Source organism: Strix uralensis, chromosome 1 (assembly GCF_047716275.1).
Source record: "Strix uralensis isolate ZFMK-TIS-50842 chromosome 1, bStrUra1, whole genome shotgun sequence".
NCBI lineage: Eukaryota > Metazoa > Chordata > Aves > Strigiformes > Strigidae > Strix > Strix uralensis.
This window is the reverse complement of record NC_133972.1, coordinates 65299059-65320046: the sequence shown is the minus strand read 5'-3', so window position 1 is coordinate 65320046 and position 20988 is coordinate 65299059. Positions and strand designations below refer to the sequence as shown.

The following is a 20988-nucleotide window of genomic DNA, read 5'->3' as shown; positions in this document are numbered from 1 at the left end:
TAACTTGACAGGTGAAGACATTGTGAATGTTTGCTCTGTTAGAATTGCCTGGTGTGGAAGGGAGCAACGTGGAAACCTGAAAGATATTTATAAATTGGAAAAAGTGTAGAATGAAACAGCAGAAATTTGAGGAATGAGAAGCTTGAGGAACTGACTTTGGAAGGAAGACATTGCAAGTATAATCTAGAGGAATTTGTATATTTCCTCATTACTTGCATACAGCAACTTTAAAACTAGGGTCAATGCTGTGTGCTTTGAGCAGTGTAGGAGGCAGAGCATGGACTTTCAGGAGATACAGCAACTCACAGTGTAATAGGAGGAAAAAATGGGGTGATATATTTTCATCTTCTTAACGCTGTTGCACGCTTAAGCTTTAAGGGACAACTGATGGTTAGGGCTGCTATCAAGCAGCTATCAAGCTTCTTGGTGTCCCTGGAAAGCCAGGAGCTCTGAAAATGTTGGAGAGATTGAATTACTCTCAGCTGATGTAACTGTAACTGAGAGCTGGATTAATGAACATTATTTTCTGGGTTGTGTTTAGTATAAGGTCCCTCCGATGGTGATGGGGAAGAGCAGACATTACTCCACTCTACAGTCATGGAGTTTTGTTGTCTGGGCTCCATGTCACATCTAAAGACAACCAACAGTAGTCCCTGCCAAATAATAATGTAATGTATAACAACTGTGCAACAACTGTGCTGAGTAATATTTGTTATTAACCCTTTTCTGAAAACAATTAAGGGAATTCATTAGAGTGTTTACTCTTTGGTGGTACAGGTGTGCTAATGTCAATACCAAGGAAGATGTGATCCATAGTAGATGGAGGTAGACCTCTACTACTTTCCATCTAACTGGCACAAGTACTAGTTGCAGTGATGTTATGGTAGCATGAGTTTTGTCATACCCTGAACACAGCAAGTCGTGGGTTTCAGCAAATATTTCTGTTATTGGTGCTTGAGCCACTTTGACTGAAGCAGTTGCCATCATCTTGCTGTCTGTAAGAAGGTAATCTGCTTGTGAACACTCACTTTACAGGATTATTTTGCTGAATTTGGCACCTCTAAAACACAAGTCCTGGAAAGACAACACCAACACATAGATTCATCGTACACCTATTTAATGGCAACAGAATCAACCTAACAGAGTAATACTATGTCGGGAACATTGAAGATACAGGGTCTTAGTATGTATTTATAAGGCTCAGGCACAAATGTGCATATGTTTTGGAGAAGATAACATCTGGTTATTAGAAAACATTTCTGTTGAATTTTTGACTGCTGAGTACTGACAAGAAATGTTTTGTATTATTGAAAAATAAATGAGTTTATTTAGCAACAATGGAGTAAATAATGTGTGACCCATCAGAAACTGATATGAAGCCGGCGTTATTCTGACCATTTTTTAAAAATTCTTTTAATATGATCAGGTAGTTATCCTAATCTGAAAATTCCTGTAGAAAAGTTCCTAAAAGGCATTGTATGCACTATAACTATGACATCAACATTTTAGTAAACCTGGTATAAAAAAAAGTATTTTTTTTTCCTTTGGAGAGAATGGCATGTTGCATAAATATTATGTACACACATGCATGTTTCAGCTTGATTTTACTTTAAAAGTTGAAAAAAATCTAATATGGAGTTTTTCACTTTTGTTTTCCACTTTTGTTTTCCTATTTCTTTTCCCACTGACATGCCGAATTTTTTCAGTGAAAAAACTGACAAAAAAAACCCAAAAATTAATTGTAATCTTCCAAAAGAATGAAAAAGTCATTGTGTTTTCAGGTGGTGTTGATCAGTTTGAGCAGTCTATGTTTCAGAGAGAAAATCCTGCTGTAAATGAAAAAGGAGTTTTATGTTCTTTGTCCGTGTTACAGTTAACTGATGCAAAGCTGAGGCCATGGGTGGTTTGCTCTTAAAAACAAGAGTGATGACTGTTTGGTTCTTAAAGACCTCTGATTGCCTGGCATGCTTGACTGAAATCCAGACCAACTTGCTTTGAATGACAAATTGATTGTTGTGCACATTTTTGGTAATACAGCAATTTGTCTCCTTGGGTATAATACTCTAATCCCCCCTTCATTTATCAGTAGGGAATCAACAATTCAGCTCTTCCTCAGGCTGAGGTTTGGCATGGTAGCTGCAACATTCTGTTGCACAGTTGCAGACTCCATGCTGAAGATACGACCCCCAGCAACATCTACACACCGGTTCCTCAGCGTGCATTTCATAGCACTCTTTGGCACCTACCATATTGTTTGTTTTAAAAAGGTAAATGTTTAAGTCAACAGCAGACCACAGAATTTTGCCTGTTGTTGAGATTTTACATTTCTTGTTTACACACAGAGTCTCCTTTTCCTCCTTACTTCTGTGGTCTGACTCTGTTTTCACCTTCTGATTTGACTGACCAGGAGGTGTTAGTTTGGTCTTCAATCAGCACTGTGCTCCAGAGCTTCAGTCATCCCTTGAAGAAAGTGGTCAACACACAGTGACGGATCTATGATCTTCCTGGTCTTAACTTTTGCAGTATGAAAAGTTGCAATTCCCAGGAAGTAGTGCACGTTTGTGAAGTTCAGGGTACCCCTGTGTAGTGATACCATTTAACAAGGTTCAGAAACTCTGCAGTTTGTCTATCTCTTATCTCATGGTTCTGTCATATTTCCTCTGTATCCCAGAGTCTGATGGGTTTGTGTCACTAAATCTGTGTATCCCAAATAAGATACCACCTGTCCTGAGAAAAGCAGAATTCTTTCACCGGCAGAAGTGGAAGGTGAAAGGAGATGAAAGACATGGGATCCTTCCCCCTTCTGTGGTGATTGATCACATATCCTTAACCATACTGAACACCTTGGATATTGCTGTCAGTCAAGATGTTTCTGTAGAAAGCCCACATGTGAGACAAAGTGAAAAAGCATACAGTGAGCAGGATATATGCTCTGATAACTTGTGAACAACATCATGTGCCCTCATAACCACAAGCTCATGGACAGTAATTCCCTCTCGGCATGCAGCAGGGCAGGGCTTTTCCACGGCTTGCAGCTTACTGAGAAAGCCACAGCACATCTGTTCGGTGGCTTGAGCCATTGAGCATTCTTTGCATATCCTGCCTAGATAAGCTGTCACTCTCGATTTTTAAAATATTTCACAACAGAGGGCTAGCCTAGAATGGAGAACCTCTTCTGAGCATCATCTGCAGAGGCCCCTCTGCTCACAGACACATGCTGCATATGGCTGCCATCATCATGTCTTATGTCAACAGGGGATCATGTCCTCTCTGCTGGAGCAAAGCACATCGGATTATCTACCCTCCATCAGTCAGCTACTGGCCTCTGGTTTTGCATTTATTGTGTTTCTAGATCAATGCCTTTATCAGTTCTTCCATGCTGCCATTCAGGTTTTAGAGATGCTCCTAAGAACTTCTCCTTTTCTTCAGATGCTCTCTGGAAAACTGATTTTGCTTATGCTTTTGAGAAGAAGTTGGCCTCCTGTTCTGTTTCTCTGAATGTTAGACTTTGTTGGCTGGGGATAGAAGAGGGACTATGTACGCAAAGGCTCTCATTAGCCTGGGGTTGCTAATTTCCTTAAGCCTCATCGATAGTCAACCAGGGAATGATCCAGTGCACTTAAATTTAGCTTGCTCCTCTGAGTCTCCCTCAAGAAGTGCCTGTCTCTCTCTACTGCCATTACAGATAACTACGTTGATAAACAGTTGTCTTTACGAATACTTCCTTGTTTGTTTTATCTTTAACAGGGTGCACTCTTCTGTTTCTTTTGCTTTATACTGTATATTTTCTCTGCCTAGCAAAATCTACCAGACTGAGAGTGAGCTGCTTTGCTAGTATTATTACATTTTGACTTATAGTTGGTTGCATTTTTAACCTATGAATCAGGAATTTCTATCACAAACTTCAATCAATATGTATCTCATGAGTGTAGAGTCTAAAAGTTACAGGAGAGCTTATGGTTTGGTTTCACTACATAGTGCTATACTCAATTCAGTAACAATGTTCTCAGTTAGAACAGCCAGGGACATGGCTAGATGATGCTTCCTACAAACATTGCCCACAGCCCTGCTGCCACCTGATTAAACTGGTCAGATTTGGAATTCAAAGAGCAAGTGCTTAAAACGCTTTGAAAAATTATATTTGTTTTTACAATTTGTAAAATTTAAAATTAGCAAAACAAAGCAAAAGCATGTCATTCGTCTCTTAATTACTGTCCCAATTGAATATGCTGGTTGGTGGATTATATTTGTGAATGTTATCATTCCCAGAATGTATTTGTTAAAAAGCCATTTCTGTATTTCTGTTGCAGTGAACTATTTTGTAAAAAATGGCACAGAAGATGTGTTACTGTGTGGCAATAGCACTGACGCTGGGTAAGTGCTTTAAAAATATCTCCACTTCTGGTTCGTTTTTGTTGTGAGGTTGGTTTTTTGTTTTTTCTTTTTTTTTCCCTACATTTTCCTTCAGTTCTGTCCACTTCTCACCAGCATGAAGTAGATATTTCAACTTCCTTGTGTCAGTAATAATAGGAGAGAGGATAATGACAATATTGTGCATAGTAATACAATTTTCTGAACTGCAGGGAAGAGAAGTCTATGTGTGTCACTTATTCAGGTCTAAAATCTTTAGAGGCCTTATTACAGTTCTTTTCCAATACATTTAAATTTCTCAGTAAAAAAAATAATGAAAACTAAATAACACTTTGGCTGAGTGGAGAGTATTTTAAAGGAAATAAAACAGGAAAGGAAACGGAAAAGCTGGAGAGATTTAGACTGATGATGAATTCTTGGCTTTTGGCAAGGGAAGATAAACAAATCAATAAATGCTAGTCCCCAAAATAACATGCTTTGGACGTGGGAAGGTACTTAGTTTTGAGTTGTGATACACATTTGTACATGATATATTTAAACACTACGTGTGTTTCATTTTCTTATAGTATAGACAGTGAAGAGATCCAGAGTAATTCCTGTGGTATACTAACTTACTCTGCATAAAGAACTTTATTCATATCCCATTATCTGTAGATGCTAACAGTTCCTCCTGCATCCAGTCCTCAGGGTCTAAGAGTGTGATTTTATTTGACAGGTTCTCATGAACTTGATGGAAATGGAAGAGTTCAGATGGGATGGAAAGAGATGTGATCTTGTTTGAGCAGAGATTATAAGTCATGCAAAGACTGTAGGCTGTTAGGAGTTGTAGGAAAAGGAAGAAAAGGCCTTAGAGTGGTGGGATGAATGAGATTTTGATCTAAATATGTGCAAGTATTAGAACCAGGGATGTGGATGACCTAGGTCAAGTGAGGGGAGAAGGTGAGATGATCTACTTTTGGAGGGAGACATTTTGAGTTGGCAGAAATAAATGTGGAAGACTGGGAAAAAAAAAAAAAAGGGTTAAATTAGGAAGAACTTAATGTGAAAAAAGGCATGTGTGCATAGGGAGACAGCAGGAAGATGAAGGGAAGATAAAATCTAAACTCACTTGTGGGCAGGAGGGCAAGAGGAGCCATAGGGTCCTGGAAAGTGACGCTTTACTTTCTGCTGCCACTGCCTATATTTGTATTTACATAAAACAAAGGGAAAGCTGAAGTGTCAGCCTTTCCTCTGCATGTCTTGTGTGCCTGATCTGTATTGCCAGTCTAATTTAGACTGTAAGCAACTTGGGCAGAAGGCCATGCTTTCCTCTTTGTTCCACGGAAGGTACAATGTCAGCATTCATTAATTAAGTGCTTTGTTGATTGTAATACATTGCATTTATCCAGGCTCAGGCTGGACTCCAAGACTATTGGGATGTTTCCCGGGGATCCCAGAATTTGGCGATCTACCTATGCTGGTGGACTTCAGCCTTTGCTAGCCAATTAGCAATATTATTGAGAAAAAATGTTCTGCGCAGCAACAATATTTTACACATCACAAAATATTGTATACTGTTCTCTCTGATGACCAGAACCATGGTGGTGGCAAGCTGCTAAGGTCATAAGCAATGTCAAAAGGGTTGATTAGATTACAGGTAGTTTGTGAGGCATAGTCTAGGGCCTACTGCTTTGAAAATGTCCAAGTGGTAGGAATTTAAATACCAATCCAAAATCCATGGAGTGTCTATATATATGTAGCCTGTATGGATTTAAGTGTTGGGTTCTAGCAAGGCATATTAGCAAAATCACCCTTATTTCCTATCCTAGAAAGTCAATAAATTGCAATGTGTCAGCAAAAAGCCATGACTGAGAAAAAACTTCAATGGAAGCACTATGCCTATGAAAGAGTCACAGCCTGAAACAGCCAGGGGAGAACTTCCAGATCTCATGTATAAGAAGATGAAAATACCACCCACACACCTAGAGTGTCTGTACTTGTTTTGATAAATACATCAAAACTATCAGTGTTTGTGCCATTAAAGGAAACCCACTTTCCCTTTATGCATCAGTTGTTTCTTCTTCAGCCTCTTGCTGTTTTAGTTACATATTTAATACCACTGGGTAAGGTTTGGTTTTAAATGTCTAAAAATGGGGAATAAATATTCCTATTTATACTGTTTTTTTAGCTCAGGACTAACAAGTGTTGTCTCATCTATTATACGTTGCACAGACTTCCTGCCAGTCATCCACTCCTGTTGTTTAAAGACATGAAGATAATTGGGAAGATGATCCTAAGGCCTCAGGGGACTTGCAAAGTCATGTATTCCCAGCTGTTAGGATAGAGACACCATCATTTACAGGCTGACTTATCTAACAGAGTGGATTTGTTTTCTCATATCCTTCAATGGTCAAAGCCAGGAGTAAGTGCGTTCAATAGTAAAACACAAAATCTGAATGTGTGCGACCTTTTGAGACAGGTTGCACCACAGGATCAGGGGAGGTGAGTTAAGAGTGAGTAGATGCATCGGACTGTGGTTCCTCCATCTATTAGTAATGACATTAATGACAAGTGAGGATGCTTAAGTTAGGAACGCATCGAGGCATCAGGAAGACAGAGTAGGGAAAGACAGCTGGCAAAGCCATATCTGAGTGTTCATAGCATTTACGGAGCTTGCTTCTGCTCCTAATTTTGAACTTGAATTTGTTAGCCTCTGGGGTATGCTGAGGACCCAAAGGAAATGCAAGGAAGGACGGTGTCATGTGTGCACTCCTGGAGAGATTTGTTGTTAGAGTGAGGGATATCTGTGTTGTGGCTGGGATATTAAATCTCGAGGTAATTGACAAAGCCATTTTAGTGCATTTTTAAAAGCATGTTAATGACACTCTGAGGTTTGGCTGGTTGCTGTTATTATAGAAGAGTAAAAAAAAATCTAAATAAATCTACTATGGCAATTATTAGGTGATGAGACTCAGATGGTCTGATGTAAGTGTGTAGTGATGGAGACTGCAACCTGAGCTGGAGTAGCAGGCCAAAATCAGCAGGGAAATGATCGTCAGTGGATGTTATATCACAGACAATCTAATTATCTCCAAGGTGGGGGCTTTATTACATTACTAGGAGGGACTGTTTTCTGAACAAGCACCCAAACTGCCAATAAAGCAGGAGATAATGGATCTAGCTAATATTGATTCTAGTTCAGAAGGGATTTGAATAGATGTATGTCACTCAGCAGCAGCAAACATGTCTCTAGTACTTCACCTGGCAGCTGGAACAAAAAACATTTATTTATGGTTTTAGATATGCTCAAGCAGCTTCAAGAAGCTACTTGAGAAATCACGTTGCAGAGATGTGGTAGGAATGTCAGGGAGATGGCATATTTCTTTGCTGCACAAGGACTAACCTGTCTGTGGCGTCTCCCATGTGATGCCTCAGAAACTTTCTTCATAATACCTAAAATTTTATTTTTCTTCATTTAATTAAAAAGAACTTTTGTGTTGTTTTTAATTTGGTTTATCCAACTGCACTTTTCCGCTTGATGTACTGCAAGAATTTGCTTTGTATTTACAAGAAACAAAGAGTCCAATGGAAACAAGAAGTAATGTTTGGAGAAGAGAGAAAATCAAATGATTGTGATCAAAGATGTTCTTCGGCTCAAAGTGAATGTTAGTGATGCATGCTTGGTGTTTCACAACAAACACATTCAGAGCACTACGTTAATGGAAAAATCCTCTGCTCTGAAGTGTGTGTCACAGATTGATCAGGTACTGGAAGCAGTGCTAACAGCAGGGCTCTTTTAACAAAAAAAAATATAGTGTATTTTCAGAATTATTCATGTTCCTAGATGTGTTTCAGGGTTAAATTTGGTTGTTCTTTTGGATGTGGCTGCACTGGGGTTTATCCAAGTTGGTTCTCTTTGCAATTTCAGCTTTTATTTATTTGGTTAAAATAAATGGAGAAAGCTCAGATAGTCTGACTTTCAAATGGATTACAAACTCTATAAATTTGCTTTTCAATTTAATTCCTGGTGTATAGCTTCTGAACACCTTGGTTTAGCCCTGAGGAAGGCCCAATAAAGATCCAGTACAATGCTCAAATATTTGAAAGATCTTAGATAGGAGCAGAAGCTGAAACCTGCTCTAGCCTTTGTGAAATCCAGTCTTAGCATCAAGTGGACTGTGCTTTGAAAGGGCTATAGAAAGCAGGTGACAGCAAGCAGCACCATACACTGCCTATAATAGGGCATCATGGGTCTTTTGAAGGCATCTACCTTACTATGTGAAAGTGGCCCTTGAGCGCAAAATTACCACATGTCCACAGGTGAGTATTTATGGTGATAGTGACAAAGTGAAGGCCTGTAGTCAGACACAGTGCTTTAGGGTTTGCTCAGAGACCTAGAGCAAGGACAAGCCCCAGCAGTTGGTGCCTAGCCCCAGGCAATGAGACACGGCCAACACCTGGCAAGAAGTGAGGGAGCCTCCAAAGACACTGCTTTCAGGGGGAGATGCAGTCCTTATCCCACCCTCAGATCCAATGAGGGATCCTGCTAGAGCACCTCAGCAGTGCTGCTACCAGGCATCGCCCTGCTGTGATCATCAAACCAAATCTCACAGCAAGTGGGCTGTGGGATCTGTTTCATGTCAGGTAGCACCAACCCACTTCATGCTGCCCATGCAATTATGGCTTGCTCCTTCTCCATGGCTATTAACTGTTCATTATGATGAGATGACCAGTACTGCAGAGTCCTGTGCTTCCCCACAGAATAAAGACTTATGGGGGCTGCAACAGCTTGGAATTATCTGTTCATGAGAAAGGAAGATACATTTCAGCTCTAAAGCATTTCCACTTTTATCCTGTTGTAATTTCACAGTGCTTAGTAATTTCTGCTGTGCTTAGACTGCTGTTTTTTTTCTTCCCCTTCTGCCTGAAGGTTAGGAAGAGCAATAGAAGAAACACGGAAATTTGTCCATTAGGAGAAAGAGAAACAGACAAGATGCTATCAATGTACAAAGTGAAAAGGCAGACATAAAAGAGAAACTTATCTTTGTTCTTTTCACTTTTTCACTTGCAACTACAACAGGGAGCTGGCTTTTCAGAAAACATGCATGTTTTAAACCATTTGTGTCCCCTTCAGATCTCAAGGTCAGACTGCTTAATTTTTTTTCCCTTTCACATGACATGTCCTGTATATTCAGCTCATGGGCAGGAATAGTCTACTGGATCATACTGACAAAGAAAGCACATTTGCATTGTGTCTTTACTGATATTACCAAAAAGACTAGTGAACAGGAAGGAAAAGCAGCCAGTAAAGCTACTTCAGGATGCAACAAGAAAGCACCTTTGGCAACTGCATCCTAGTAACTGTTGCTATAGAAACTTTAGCTACCTTTATCCTCACTATGACCTTGATTTTTCTTAGCAGGGTACATTAAAATAATGTACAGCATGGGGCAAGATTCTATATGGTTTGTTAAATTCTGCTGTCACTGAGCTTATTGCATGTAAGGGATGAAGGAACGACCATGTGGTGTAGTTTTCCTCAAAGTTTTTGAGTGAGTCCTAACTCTTTCTAAATTATCATCAGAAAAAAAGATTTGTTTCCTTTTGTGTTGTGACATTTTACTAAGGCAATTAATACCAACACATAAAATTGCATCAGATGCCTATTTTCATAGTCACCATGAGTACCGAAAGCAACGTTTTTATGGTAGGTCCTCCACACCACTATACTGTCAGCATACTTGTTACAGCATGCACAGTGATGCAGCACTTTGATCTCTCTGAGCTATAGTAACATTCCTTTGCCTTTATGCATCCTCCACGTGGTGATTTAAAGTCCCTTGCAAAGGCTTATCACACTCCTCAAGGGTAGAGAAGAAACATGCACCATACTGAGGAGCAGCGCTGCTATCAGATGCTTCCACCAAAGCTACTTTGCACAGCCCAGCACTGCAGCTCTCACCCAGCCCTTGGCAGGCAGAGAGCCTGGAACAATACGTATGTCCACCAGAAGAACATGCCAAACAGCATGCTCTCCCACAGCTCTTAGTCCCCTGACTACAAGCAAACTTGCCCAGTAACACAACCCCAGCTGTACTGCAAATTGGGGAACTGCACCAGAGAATAATAGACCCAGCTGATTCTTTTATTCTGGTGCTGGTAGTTAGGAACACTGCAGCTCTGAGTTGCCTGAACTTAAATCTGTATTATTATTATTATTGTTGTGATTATTATTATTATTTACTTGTTTTCTTAATAAAGAAGGCCCAGATTCAGGCCATGTTGTGTTGGATACTGGATAACTAGTGTGAGACGAGCCCCCTTGGCTTGGAGGGTTTGCATTTCAGAGGTGCAGGCCATGGATGGATGGGTGGGGTGAAGATGGTGCTCGGATGTCTTGGTTGCACATATATACTCCTGGGGAGAAACAACCAGTTGCAGGTGATCTCTGGACTAGCCAACGTTGTCAGGCAGGTCGTGGTCTGGCAACGTGTGTTTAACTTGCTGCATGAATGGGTCCGTCACAGTGAATGGGATACTGGGAAGCTTTGACATGTGCCTAGTGGGACTGGGTGTTCATACCACTTGCCACATTCAGTCTGATGGGGTACAGCTGGCTGATGGGTGGGAAAGGCTGGAAAGGCTGGTGGAGGGAGAAAGGAGATACAGTTCCCAAATGTCACCAAAGTGAGGGTATTTTGGAAAGAATAAAATGTTTTTAAACTACCAGAGCTAATAATATAATTACACCCCAGATTAGTAAGCAATATTAATGAATTTATTACAAACCTTCAGGCTGTATGGCATGCTTTAACTAGATTCTGATGTAAATTGGATAAAATTTCCATCTACTCTGTGTTGGTTACAGTGACAGGAGAATGAGGTGAATAAGAGGAAAAACAGAAAGCGAGTATGTCACCTGAAAGATGCTGCAGGGGCCATGGGCATACCTTTAGGTGTTATATAGGCTTAGGGACAACAATAACAGTCCCCACTCCTAGGGATCAGTTGTGTATTTGGATGATCATGTCTCTGGTTAAACAGCAGCAGTAGGGATTAAATCCAAATCCACTCAGTTCTTAAGGATGGGTAATATTACCTCTTAGTCAAAGCTGTAATAAGCTCATCATCCACATGAGAGAAGCAGACTTACTAGGGGCAACAGTCTTCATTAAGCGGTAATTTACCTTTATGTTTATGATGATAAACTATCGCCCTATATTTTGTTTGATGGGTTACACAGAACATCCGGTGTCTGGACACTGGACTGAGTGAGAAGAAATGAGAGTTAGCTTACCTTGCTGCAGCATGAAGTCTAAAAAAGCCACACTGCAGCAGAGGGAGTTCTTCCTCTCGCTGCTTGTACAGGTGCATGGAGGGGTCTGATGTCTCAGGCTGAAACCAGTGGTTTTCCATCTGCCTGAGCCAGTGGGGGAGACTGAAACATTTTTCCTAGGTACAAGTCAGTGGCATGCACAGGTCAGGGAGTGTTCTGAGTCTGTGAGCAAGGTACCTTCTTACCTTTTCTCCTCCAGTTTCAGCTCCTGGTCAATGTTGCTCTTTATTCTGAGCTTTTCTTCTTCTTCTTTCCCTCCCACCCCCCACTTGCAGCATTTGGTAGGGTTTGCTTGCACTTCCTTCCTTTCAGATCATTGGCATCCCTTGCTTTAAAGAATGCCCTTCAAATTCTCTCTGACCTGTTAGATGCCTGGAGTGAGAGCTGCTGGGGGCGTCTAGTCAGACCTATCCAATGTGAATCATGCCTCTGCAAGTCAGATGTGGTCTCTTAGATGGTAATCATTGTGGAACTGTAAAACTAACCATGATTAGTCTTTAATATAACAAAACAAGAAACAGCAGGGGAAGGAGAGTGACCTGTGACTTTCACACAGACCGAGCACCCGCTGATGGCAATGCTCAGCTTTGGTTGGGGTGCATCTACCTTTCAGCCCCTTCCTCCTACATGCCCAGTTGCCCTTACAACATCCATTTTTTTAACTATCATCCTGTTTCAGAATGGGTAGTTTCATCTTGTCAGATAGGAGCAAATGTTAGTCTAAGGCTCTTTGTCTGTTCCCCCACAACTAGTGCACAGTATGCATTCCTTGTTTGACTGCTGGCCTCCTCCTTCAAAGACAAGGGAGGCGAGAAAACATGGGAATTGCAGAGAAAACTGCTCAGGCTGTGACCTAAAGGAGATCAAAGCCTCTCTTTTGTGGCCTGAGGACTTTAGCGCAAAGAGGCAGGTTGAGGAAGACTCTACCATGCACATCAACAAACTTTGGAGGCTATGGCTGTCCCAGCTCTTACTGCCAGGCTTTGAAATCCCACCGTGCTCACCAGGGTGGTTTCCATTCCTCTGGAATTAGCCATGTGTCAAAGATGTCAGCTATAAACATTTCAGCTTGGTTTCTGCATTCTTGGGCTTAAGTTGTGACCTAAGCAGGAACACTAAGGGGCCCTTACCACAATATGTCTTTGGGTTTTTAATTTTTGATGTGTCTGCAGTATGCACTTTAATTCCCATTATTTCTTCCTTCATAATCAATCCAGTGTAACAAGGCGTAGTGTGCTTCTGCAACCTAAACCAAATTAAAGTGCAGCCTTTACCCTATGGATGTCGTAGCTGACATTAGCAGCTGTTTAATGCTAATTCCTGGTAACACATGGACAACCGTCCCTGTATTTTCAGGGTCTGAATGTTACAATCCAGCACATGGTTGTTCTACAAATCTTTTGTTACACAGCCCTATTGGCCACTACAGTCTGGATCAGCAGGTACTTGGCTTGCCTAGATTAAAATCTTGAGACAGAGCATTTTGTAATTATGCCCCTCAGCTACAACTCTCTGGAATTCCCAATCTGTGTTATTTAAAACAAAGCTGTTTCTTATGTTCTTTAATTTCCTGTACAAATTCCAGTTTACAGTGATGATTAGAGCCTGATGGATAGGTAGGTAGACTGATGCTTTTAACTTTTCTGAATCAATGACACTAATTTTATTGTGATCAATTGAACAGCATCCTGTGAGGCTCCTGTGGAGGATGTTATATTTATGTAGCTTGCTGTTGTTGCCCATCCTTGTGCATCAGAGGACAGTGCGATCCTGTGAAATGCTTCCCCAAAGTAAAAGAAGCTAAAGAGTTTGCTAAAAAATGCAAAGGGGAAGGCTTAATGTTATACATTGAAGACACTTCAGCAAAATCTTGAGACTCCTTAAAAAAAATCTTCAGAGGAAATGGTGTCAGTTGCAGAATAATATTCTCATGTGAGAGTCTTACACCTAAATTTCTGTAGAGTGTTTTTCTGGGAAGCAGCATTTTGTTTTCCTCTTAGTGTTTTCAATGCGTTCCCATACCCCATGGGTTATCTCTTCTGTTGGCTATGAAAGAGAGTGAGCAAGAATAAGGAGTTGAAAAGTAGTATATTTTGTCTCAAGTGTTTGGTCTCCATAAGAAGGATGTGAGCTAACATTAATAGCATTTTTGAGCTGGAGTTCATGCTTTTCATGCTGAAGACACCTAGTTTGAATGTTCTTACGCCTGAACATAATGTTAGAGAACTGTGTACACTCACTGCGGAGTCAGACAGATCTTTTCACACCAGCAATCTACTGTCGAGTGGAAAACATTTGAGAGACACATAAAGACAGAATGAAACATGAAAAAATACTAACTGTATTATAAACAGAAAATATTTGTCTGAGGTACCGTGGCTTACTTTCACAGTCAGAAGAGTTGCATCTCCGTGCCCTCGGGCTTTCCAAGCAGCTGTGGTAAAGTTCTATGAGCAGTTGCTCTAATGTGCATCTGCATCAAAACAGAGTTTCCCCAGGAAGCAACATTGGCAGTGAACCTAAGAGTGACGCTGTAGCCTCTAATCTCGGGCTGCCAATAGGTTCCTATGAAAATACGTCTAAGTGCAATACTACTAATATCTCCTTTCTTTCAGACTGTCTTGTTCAAAATGGTAAAGAGAATAAGAGGAAAGTCTCTCCTCTCATCTTGAAATTAATGGCAAAATTTCCATTTTGCCTAAGATTTTAGGCAAATTTATTCTAGATGAAATTTAATTTCCAACTGGCTGTCCTGCCTAGGTTCACCATTAAAGTAAACACCATCAAGTTTCCTACAGCTGTATTCAGATGTTTTAGCCATTAGTAATAACGTGAAAATATGAGCGATGGGACCTGCTCAGTGGAGCCACTTGGGATTGGTCTTTCATGGAAGACTAAGGAAAGGCTGTCCAGCCAAGCACAGTGTGTGAGTACAGTCATTTTCTCATGGCAAAAGGAATGAGCCTTACAAAAATGTTCATGTCCTGTCTGGACACAATGCCTTAGCGCAAGCAAGTGGAAAAGGTTTCCTTCTTGGAAACCCAGAGGATCCATTTCTCAGAGCTCTTGAACAGCATCAGCAGCACATCACAGGCACTGAAGACTGTCTGCAGCGGTAGATCAGAGGCGGAAACCTCATGTCTCTATGGCAGAGAGTGACAGCAGATGCCTTTGGGAGAGAAGAGATTTAGTTAAAAAGCTGCCTCAAAAAAGGACATGTGTATACAAGAGAGATTCAGTGTGCATCTGCATATTTTAGGGGGAAAAAGCTGAGATTTCTGCATTTTATTCTCTTCTAACTCAGTAATGTTACTGTAATTTTTATTCAAATGTGGCTCTTACCAGAAAACAATAAGTAGTCAAAGTAGGAAAGATCTAGAAGAAGGCATTTCTAGGCCGGCAGGAAAAAAAATTAGAAGTGTCTCTCTCTTTCTTTGTGAGATATAGTTGCTAAGTTCTCAGCTGATATAAAATAATTTGGCCCTACCTAAGGTGACAGAATCATTTATTATATTCTTACTTGTGTGTTACATTTAATTCATTAAACATCAACTCTTATTTTTTTAATTTTTATTGCTTTTTCTGAAGACTACAGCAAACAAGGATATGAACACATTTTGCAATGCTTCAGCACTCTTTTTTTCAGTGTTCAAAGCAGGCTTACTTAAAAATTTGTGCTTGACTAATGATATTAAATTAAGCTTCTTAAAATGTTGTTAAATGTCTAATGTTGGTGGCTGACACCATAGATTTGTATAATTTCAAAACCTATAGCAATGTATTCTCATCTCAACATGCAATACAGGATTGCTATCCTGGGCTGTAGAGATTTGATTTATATCAGTATAAAATTGATATTTAAAAAAAAATCCTTGATTTCCACACCGAGACACACTCTGCTTTCTCAGGACTCAATTTCGAGTTTGGGTGGCATTTTAAAAATTACTTTGCATTATTTATATTACTGCCTTGCATTTCAATTTGTGTCAATATTCTGCTTTGGTAAAAAATAGCAGTGATTGAAACACTCAGTGGGTTTTTGGTGGGAGAAAAAAAGTTAAAAGCTGTACACATTGGACATACTCTACATGACCAGTGATGTGTCTAAAATGGCTGGATAATACAATAATCATCCTATATAAAGGCAGTTCAGAAAACCTGGTTCCTCCATCTCTGTTACCAAAACACTGCCTGGGAGTTGGTCTCTCTCAACGTCTCTGATCTCTGACAAAGTGCTTTCACAATCCCTCATGTTCCAGCCATCCCTAGTTGTGTCAGCTAGAATTTGCACCGAATCATACCAGGTTCATCTCTATCTGAAATGTAAGGAGAACAGAGAGAGCTGGGATTACTGCAAGTTCTGCTGAGATCTGCTTCTCCAGATAGTTAGATGGTTCCCGCCTAATAAAGTCCCAAATACTGTAGGACTCCAGGACACTGACAGTGTCCTTGATCTCATATTGTCTTCCTATGATACATACAGCAGCAAGCCTTTGCATATTGCTCTATGTCTTTAGTTTCTGATGGGACATATCTTATGTTTGGAAAGTGGCTTGTGATATGCGAGAGGTGTGGGGTCTTCTGACTAATCATATTGCACTGTTCTGGGAGAGAGAGTGGCTCACTGACCTGGGGTCTCTTCTACTTTGTTTCATTTGATGATGCAATCCACTACTTACATAGTACCACTGAAAGCATTCTTTTTCTATTCTGGCATAATGGGCTAGAAAATTACTTGTAAAGACTCTCAAAGTTTAATGAGAGCCAGTGAAATTCATACTATCTGCATGCCATTTAATACATGAATCTGCAAGACACACAAAGAAAAGTTTTTCCTGGCAGAAAGAGAAAAAATGTCATGACCCCAGACTGCAGCGGTGAGTGGAACAAAGGGCTGGTGTTCTTAGATTAAAGATTTAGTCTTTGCAGGAGGTGAATGCAAGATCAGGCATAGTAAGCAGTCGGGAATGTGCTCATATGGCACATGCTGGTGTTGTCCAGCCAGTGTCAGACTACGTAACCAGAAAAGCAAGTTCACCATCACAGTATTACCCATAACTGTAACAGGAGACACCAAATTAATGATTCTTAATTAGGAATAAGTGCCAAGAGAAATCATATTTAAGCACCGAAGTCCTGCTTAGGCACCTAGTTCTGGTCTATTCTAAATATTTGAAATGCTAGGAGCTCATTTGCCATTGCAGCTTGAGCAGTGGTTACCATTTTCCAGTTTATCCTTTCAAAGGAAAAATAAGATTGCAAAGAACTTTGGTATTGTGAAGTTAGCATCTGCCAGTTTCCTGTGTTTTTACCCAGTGAAGGAATTTACCATTGAGGATCTGTGCTCTTAACCCAGAGTATTCAATAAGTTCCCCTGGAAATCAGTTTCTCCACGCTGTGATGTATTTCATGTATTGTCTTTCATGTTTTGCAGCACATGCCCTGAGGGATACATATGTCTAAAGGCTGGGGAAAATCCTGACCATGGTTACACAAGCTTTGATACCTTTGGCTGGGCTTTTCTCTCTTTGTTCCGTCTTATGACTCAAGATTGTTGGGAACGTCTTTATCAACAGGTATGAGATTATTTTATTACTGTTAAAAAATATGAAATAAACACATTATCTTGTTACAGTTATATATTCAATAATTAAAGACAAGAAAAAATTACTCGTTATTAGGTAAACTGTGTTGTGTGTGTTCTGGAGAAGGACCATCAATTGTTACAATTAATTTATTTTCTTAAGAGTCATGATACCAGATGATATTAGGCTGAGTGTTTGGGGAAAGGGGGGAAGACTGGTACTGAAAGACACTTTGAATGGGTAATTCACCTGAATCTAAATGTTCACCACTTAATGATTTTTTTGGTGGCTGGTGTAACATGAACTAATCTTTTGAGTCCATCTCAAAAAAGGACTAGAGAAGCACCTGTGTACTTGGCATATCTGGTTTTGCAAGGCATGATAATGAACACAAATTCAGCAAATGACAAGACTACTTGGCACGTCTTATTTGTCCCCACTGCAAACTTTTCATCATGGATGCCTGACAACCAGAGGGACAAATGGAGTGAGAGTCAACTTACAGTCATGTCTGCAAGGTGGTCTGCTAGTAAATCCTCATTTTAGCCTGCATTTCCTGAAACATATGCAAACTCTAAAGAACTACACATGATAGTTTGGTGTTGAATTACATACTCTCTCCATGAAGCCACTGAAGATTTACTTCCACATCTCAAAATTGCCAAAACTGGAACATGCTCATAAGGAAATCAGGGGAGTTAGTGCTGACAGATAGCACTCTGATTGTACTGAGGTAGACGTCTTTCAAGGTACTGGGGATTTCAGCTTCACATGCAGCCAGTTATACAACTTAATTTCACAAAAATGTGAAAAAATGAAATTGAAGATTCTTTAAACAACTATATTGCTGTACATGTACAACCAGAGCTGCACGTACAACTCTGGGACTGAAACTGTCATGGCAAATAAGGGTGAACATCACTCCCTTTTATTATTTGACCTTCTAATATCACACAGTGGTTGCTATAGCCAGCATCAAGTCATTGACCATGGGACATATCTGTAATATAAGCTCAAGCTGTTACCCTAAACTCCAGTTATTTATATAAATCTGGTGAAGAACCAGGTGATGCAGTCAACGGTGCCCGAGGTTTGGTTCTTATCCTGAGGCAGATGTCTAAATAGTGTTCAAATGAGTTGCATCCTAAAAGTATCTTTTTCTCCCCACTGACTATAAAGGACCTAGACTGTAGACATCTGAAAGGATACAATATGAATCCCTCTTGGAAAGTTTCTATGCACTGGACAAAAATAGATTGAGCTATGTGGGGAAAGCTTTCACTGCAACTGGTTGCAGGATTATCTATTCTAAAAGAAAACCAGTAGAGATATTTGGTAAAGGAGGAAAATATTCTTCTTTTGGAAATTAATTTTACTGCAAGGCACATAATTTTTGACTAAGGTATAAACATTTATTGGTGAGAAGATTATTTCCTTGCATGTGGTTGTTGTTTGTCATCAAAGGGATTCTGTTTGGGCTATTAACAAAGGCTGAATTCAATTATATTGTAAATCTAAGTTTTAAAAAAAATTATTAAAAAATACTTTTTTAAAAAAAAACCCACATTGTAAACAACTGTTAGAGATTTTACTTTTGTGCTTACAGACTCTCAGATCTGCTGGGAAGATCTACATGCTTTTTTTTATGCTCGTCATCTTTCTGGGCTCATTTTATCTGGTAAACCTGATTCTGGCTGTTGTGGCCATGGCATATGAAGAGCAGAACCAGGCCACTATTGCTGAAACAGAGGAGAAGGAAAGAAAGTTTCGAGAAGCCATGGAGATGTTAAAGAAAGAGCAGGAGGTCAGTAAACTATGTGACATGATTAGCCTTGGGTAACTTGAACAGATGGTACCCTGAGATTCCCATTCTCTTTATTTTACATTTAGGTGATAACCAAGGTGTTTGTTTGAAAACAGCTTAATGTTTATTGTCCTGGACAGAGTTATTACCATCCTTTCTAAAAGAAAAATGATGGCTCTTCCTGCTAGGATTGGGGACATTTAGGGTTTACATATACAAAGTTGTACTGGTTTAACTGTACCACATATGCCAGTAGAGGAATTTATATTCATTGACATATAAAACATTGTAATGATGGTATAACTACATTTGCATTGGAGCACAAAACAGCTATTTCAGTAGCTCTGCCATAGCCCCAGTTGAGCCTTCTTCCATGACCACTTTAGCTCATGTTCATTTCCTCACTATTTTATTCAAACTGACATGAATATCCAACTGTCCAATAATAAAGATAAAAATGTAGGATAACCTGTTCAAAGCACATACGACTTCATTCCTGAACAAGTTAACAGGTAGATCTTGAGGTTAAACTTTGCAAATTATGCAAAGGATATGGATTTAATGTTACGTCATAAGTTTAAGCAAAACAGGGAGGCCAAATGTTGGATGTAGACATATAGCCTTAATAACACTAGTTAATTTGCATGTGGTTTGTGTGGGGTAGAAAGCCTTTATTAAACAGCTGAAGAGAACATTTTAGGTGCTGTGAACAGGAAGACAATAAGAAAATTAGTCTGAAATAGCACATAGCACTGTAGTTCAGAAAAATAAATCCATGATACACAATATAAACTAATATACATAATTTTCTTTTGGGTACATATGGCTTCAGGGCCTAATCTAAAGCCCATTTAAATCCTTGGAAAGAAAATAGAAAATGCAATTCACCCTTGACAAAGTGCTAGCAGAGGCTTATACATCATTTAAGTCCTTTTAAAGATCCTCTTTGATGGTTTAAGTAATAGGTAAATGCAATTTAGTCCATGTACAGGCACTTTGAACGGAGTAACTTTCTGCCATAACCTAAAGGAGCAAACTGAGCTCAAACTCCACCTATTTTATACAAATTTTCATGTGTTTTGACTCCAGCTGAGCTCTTCCTAACAGTCAACTTTGGTAGCCCAGCTATAATTAAAGATATTTAAGAATTTCCTTTAGAAGGCTTTGATTTCAGTTAAGCCTGTACGTACACAAAAAAGGAACATTAAGCCCTGAAAGTCAGAATGTGTCAAAATGAAGGTTGCTTGTGAAATCCTAAATTGTTCCCATTTGTCTATATGCTTTATAACAGTCTTTTCCTCAGCCAAGCATGTCTCATTTTTCTTGTGCTCTACTCATTTGCAAAGGGTGGACAGTACATGACTCAAGAGCAGCTCTTTGCCTTCTCATCATTTGTTCTGTAGCCTTAGACCAGAAGGAGCAGACTTCCGACTCAGGCATTCAAAGCCTGTTTCAACATCCTCAGAGGTTTTTCAATGCCTCTTGTCACTACTCAGACTCTGTGCTTCAGAAATACTCATTTGTATTTGTAATACTCCTGGAGAAATATGCTAATCTTATGGAAAGAAAACTTAGGAGTAGAGCGATTGAAGCCCAGTAATTCTGCAAATCAACCCCCAACATCTCAAATTAGACATCTGGAAGAAGAGGCTCAGGAAAGTGAATTGGGTGGCTGCACTGTGTAGCTTTCAGATGTGCTTCTCGGGTGTCTCGCCCCAGTCAGAGCTACTCAATTTTAATCTTGCTCTCAAAGCCTTTCTCAAGATCTTGGTTTTGGCTTTCTCACTATACCACTAAGTTCCTGTCTCAAGTCCTATCTCCTGCATAATCCCCATGTCAGGGCTCATGTGAGCTAAGCTTTTCTCTTATCCTTCAGCCACCGCCCATTCTTGCCAGACATGTCTGGTCCCACA

General features: G+C 39.9%; 1 protein-coding gene across 4 annotated transcripts in view; it reads left to right on the top strand.

Annotated features, from left to right (window-relative positions):
• The window catches only part of LOC141943660 (sodium channel protein type 5 subunit alpha-like), a 223804-nt gene that overhangs the window by 78165 nt on the left and 124651 nt on the right, over nucleotides 1–20988 (top strand). For all 4 annotated transcript variants that reach the window (XM_074869336.1, XM_074869320.1, XM_074869328.1 and 1 more), the window contains exons 8-10: nucleotides 4311–4374; nucleotides 17121–17262; nucleotides 18878–19075. In XM_074869336.1, coding sequence (XP_074725437.1) covers nucleotides 4311–4374; nucleotides 17121–17262; nucleotides 18878–19075 — 404 coding nt within the window. The remainder of the gene's footprint in view (nucleotides 1–4310; nucleotides 4375–17120; nucleotides 17263–18877; nucleotides 19076–20988) is intronic.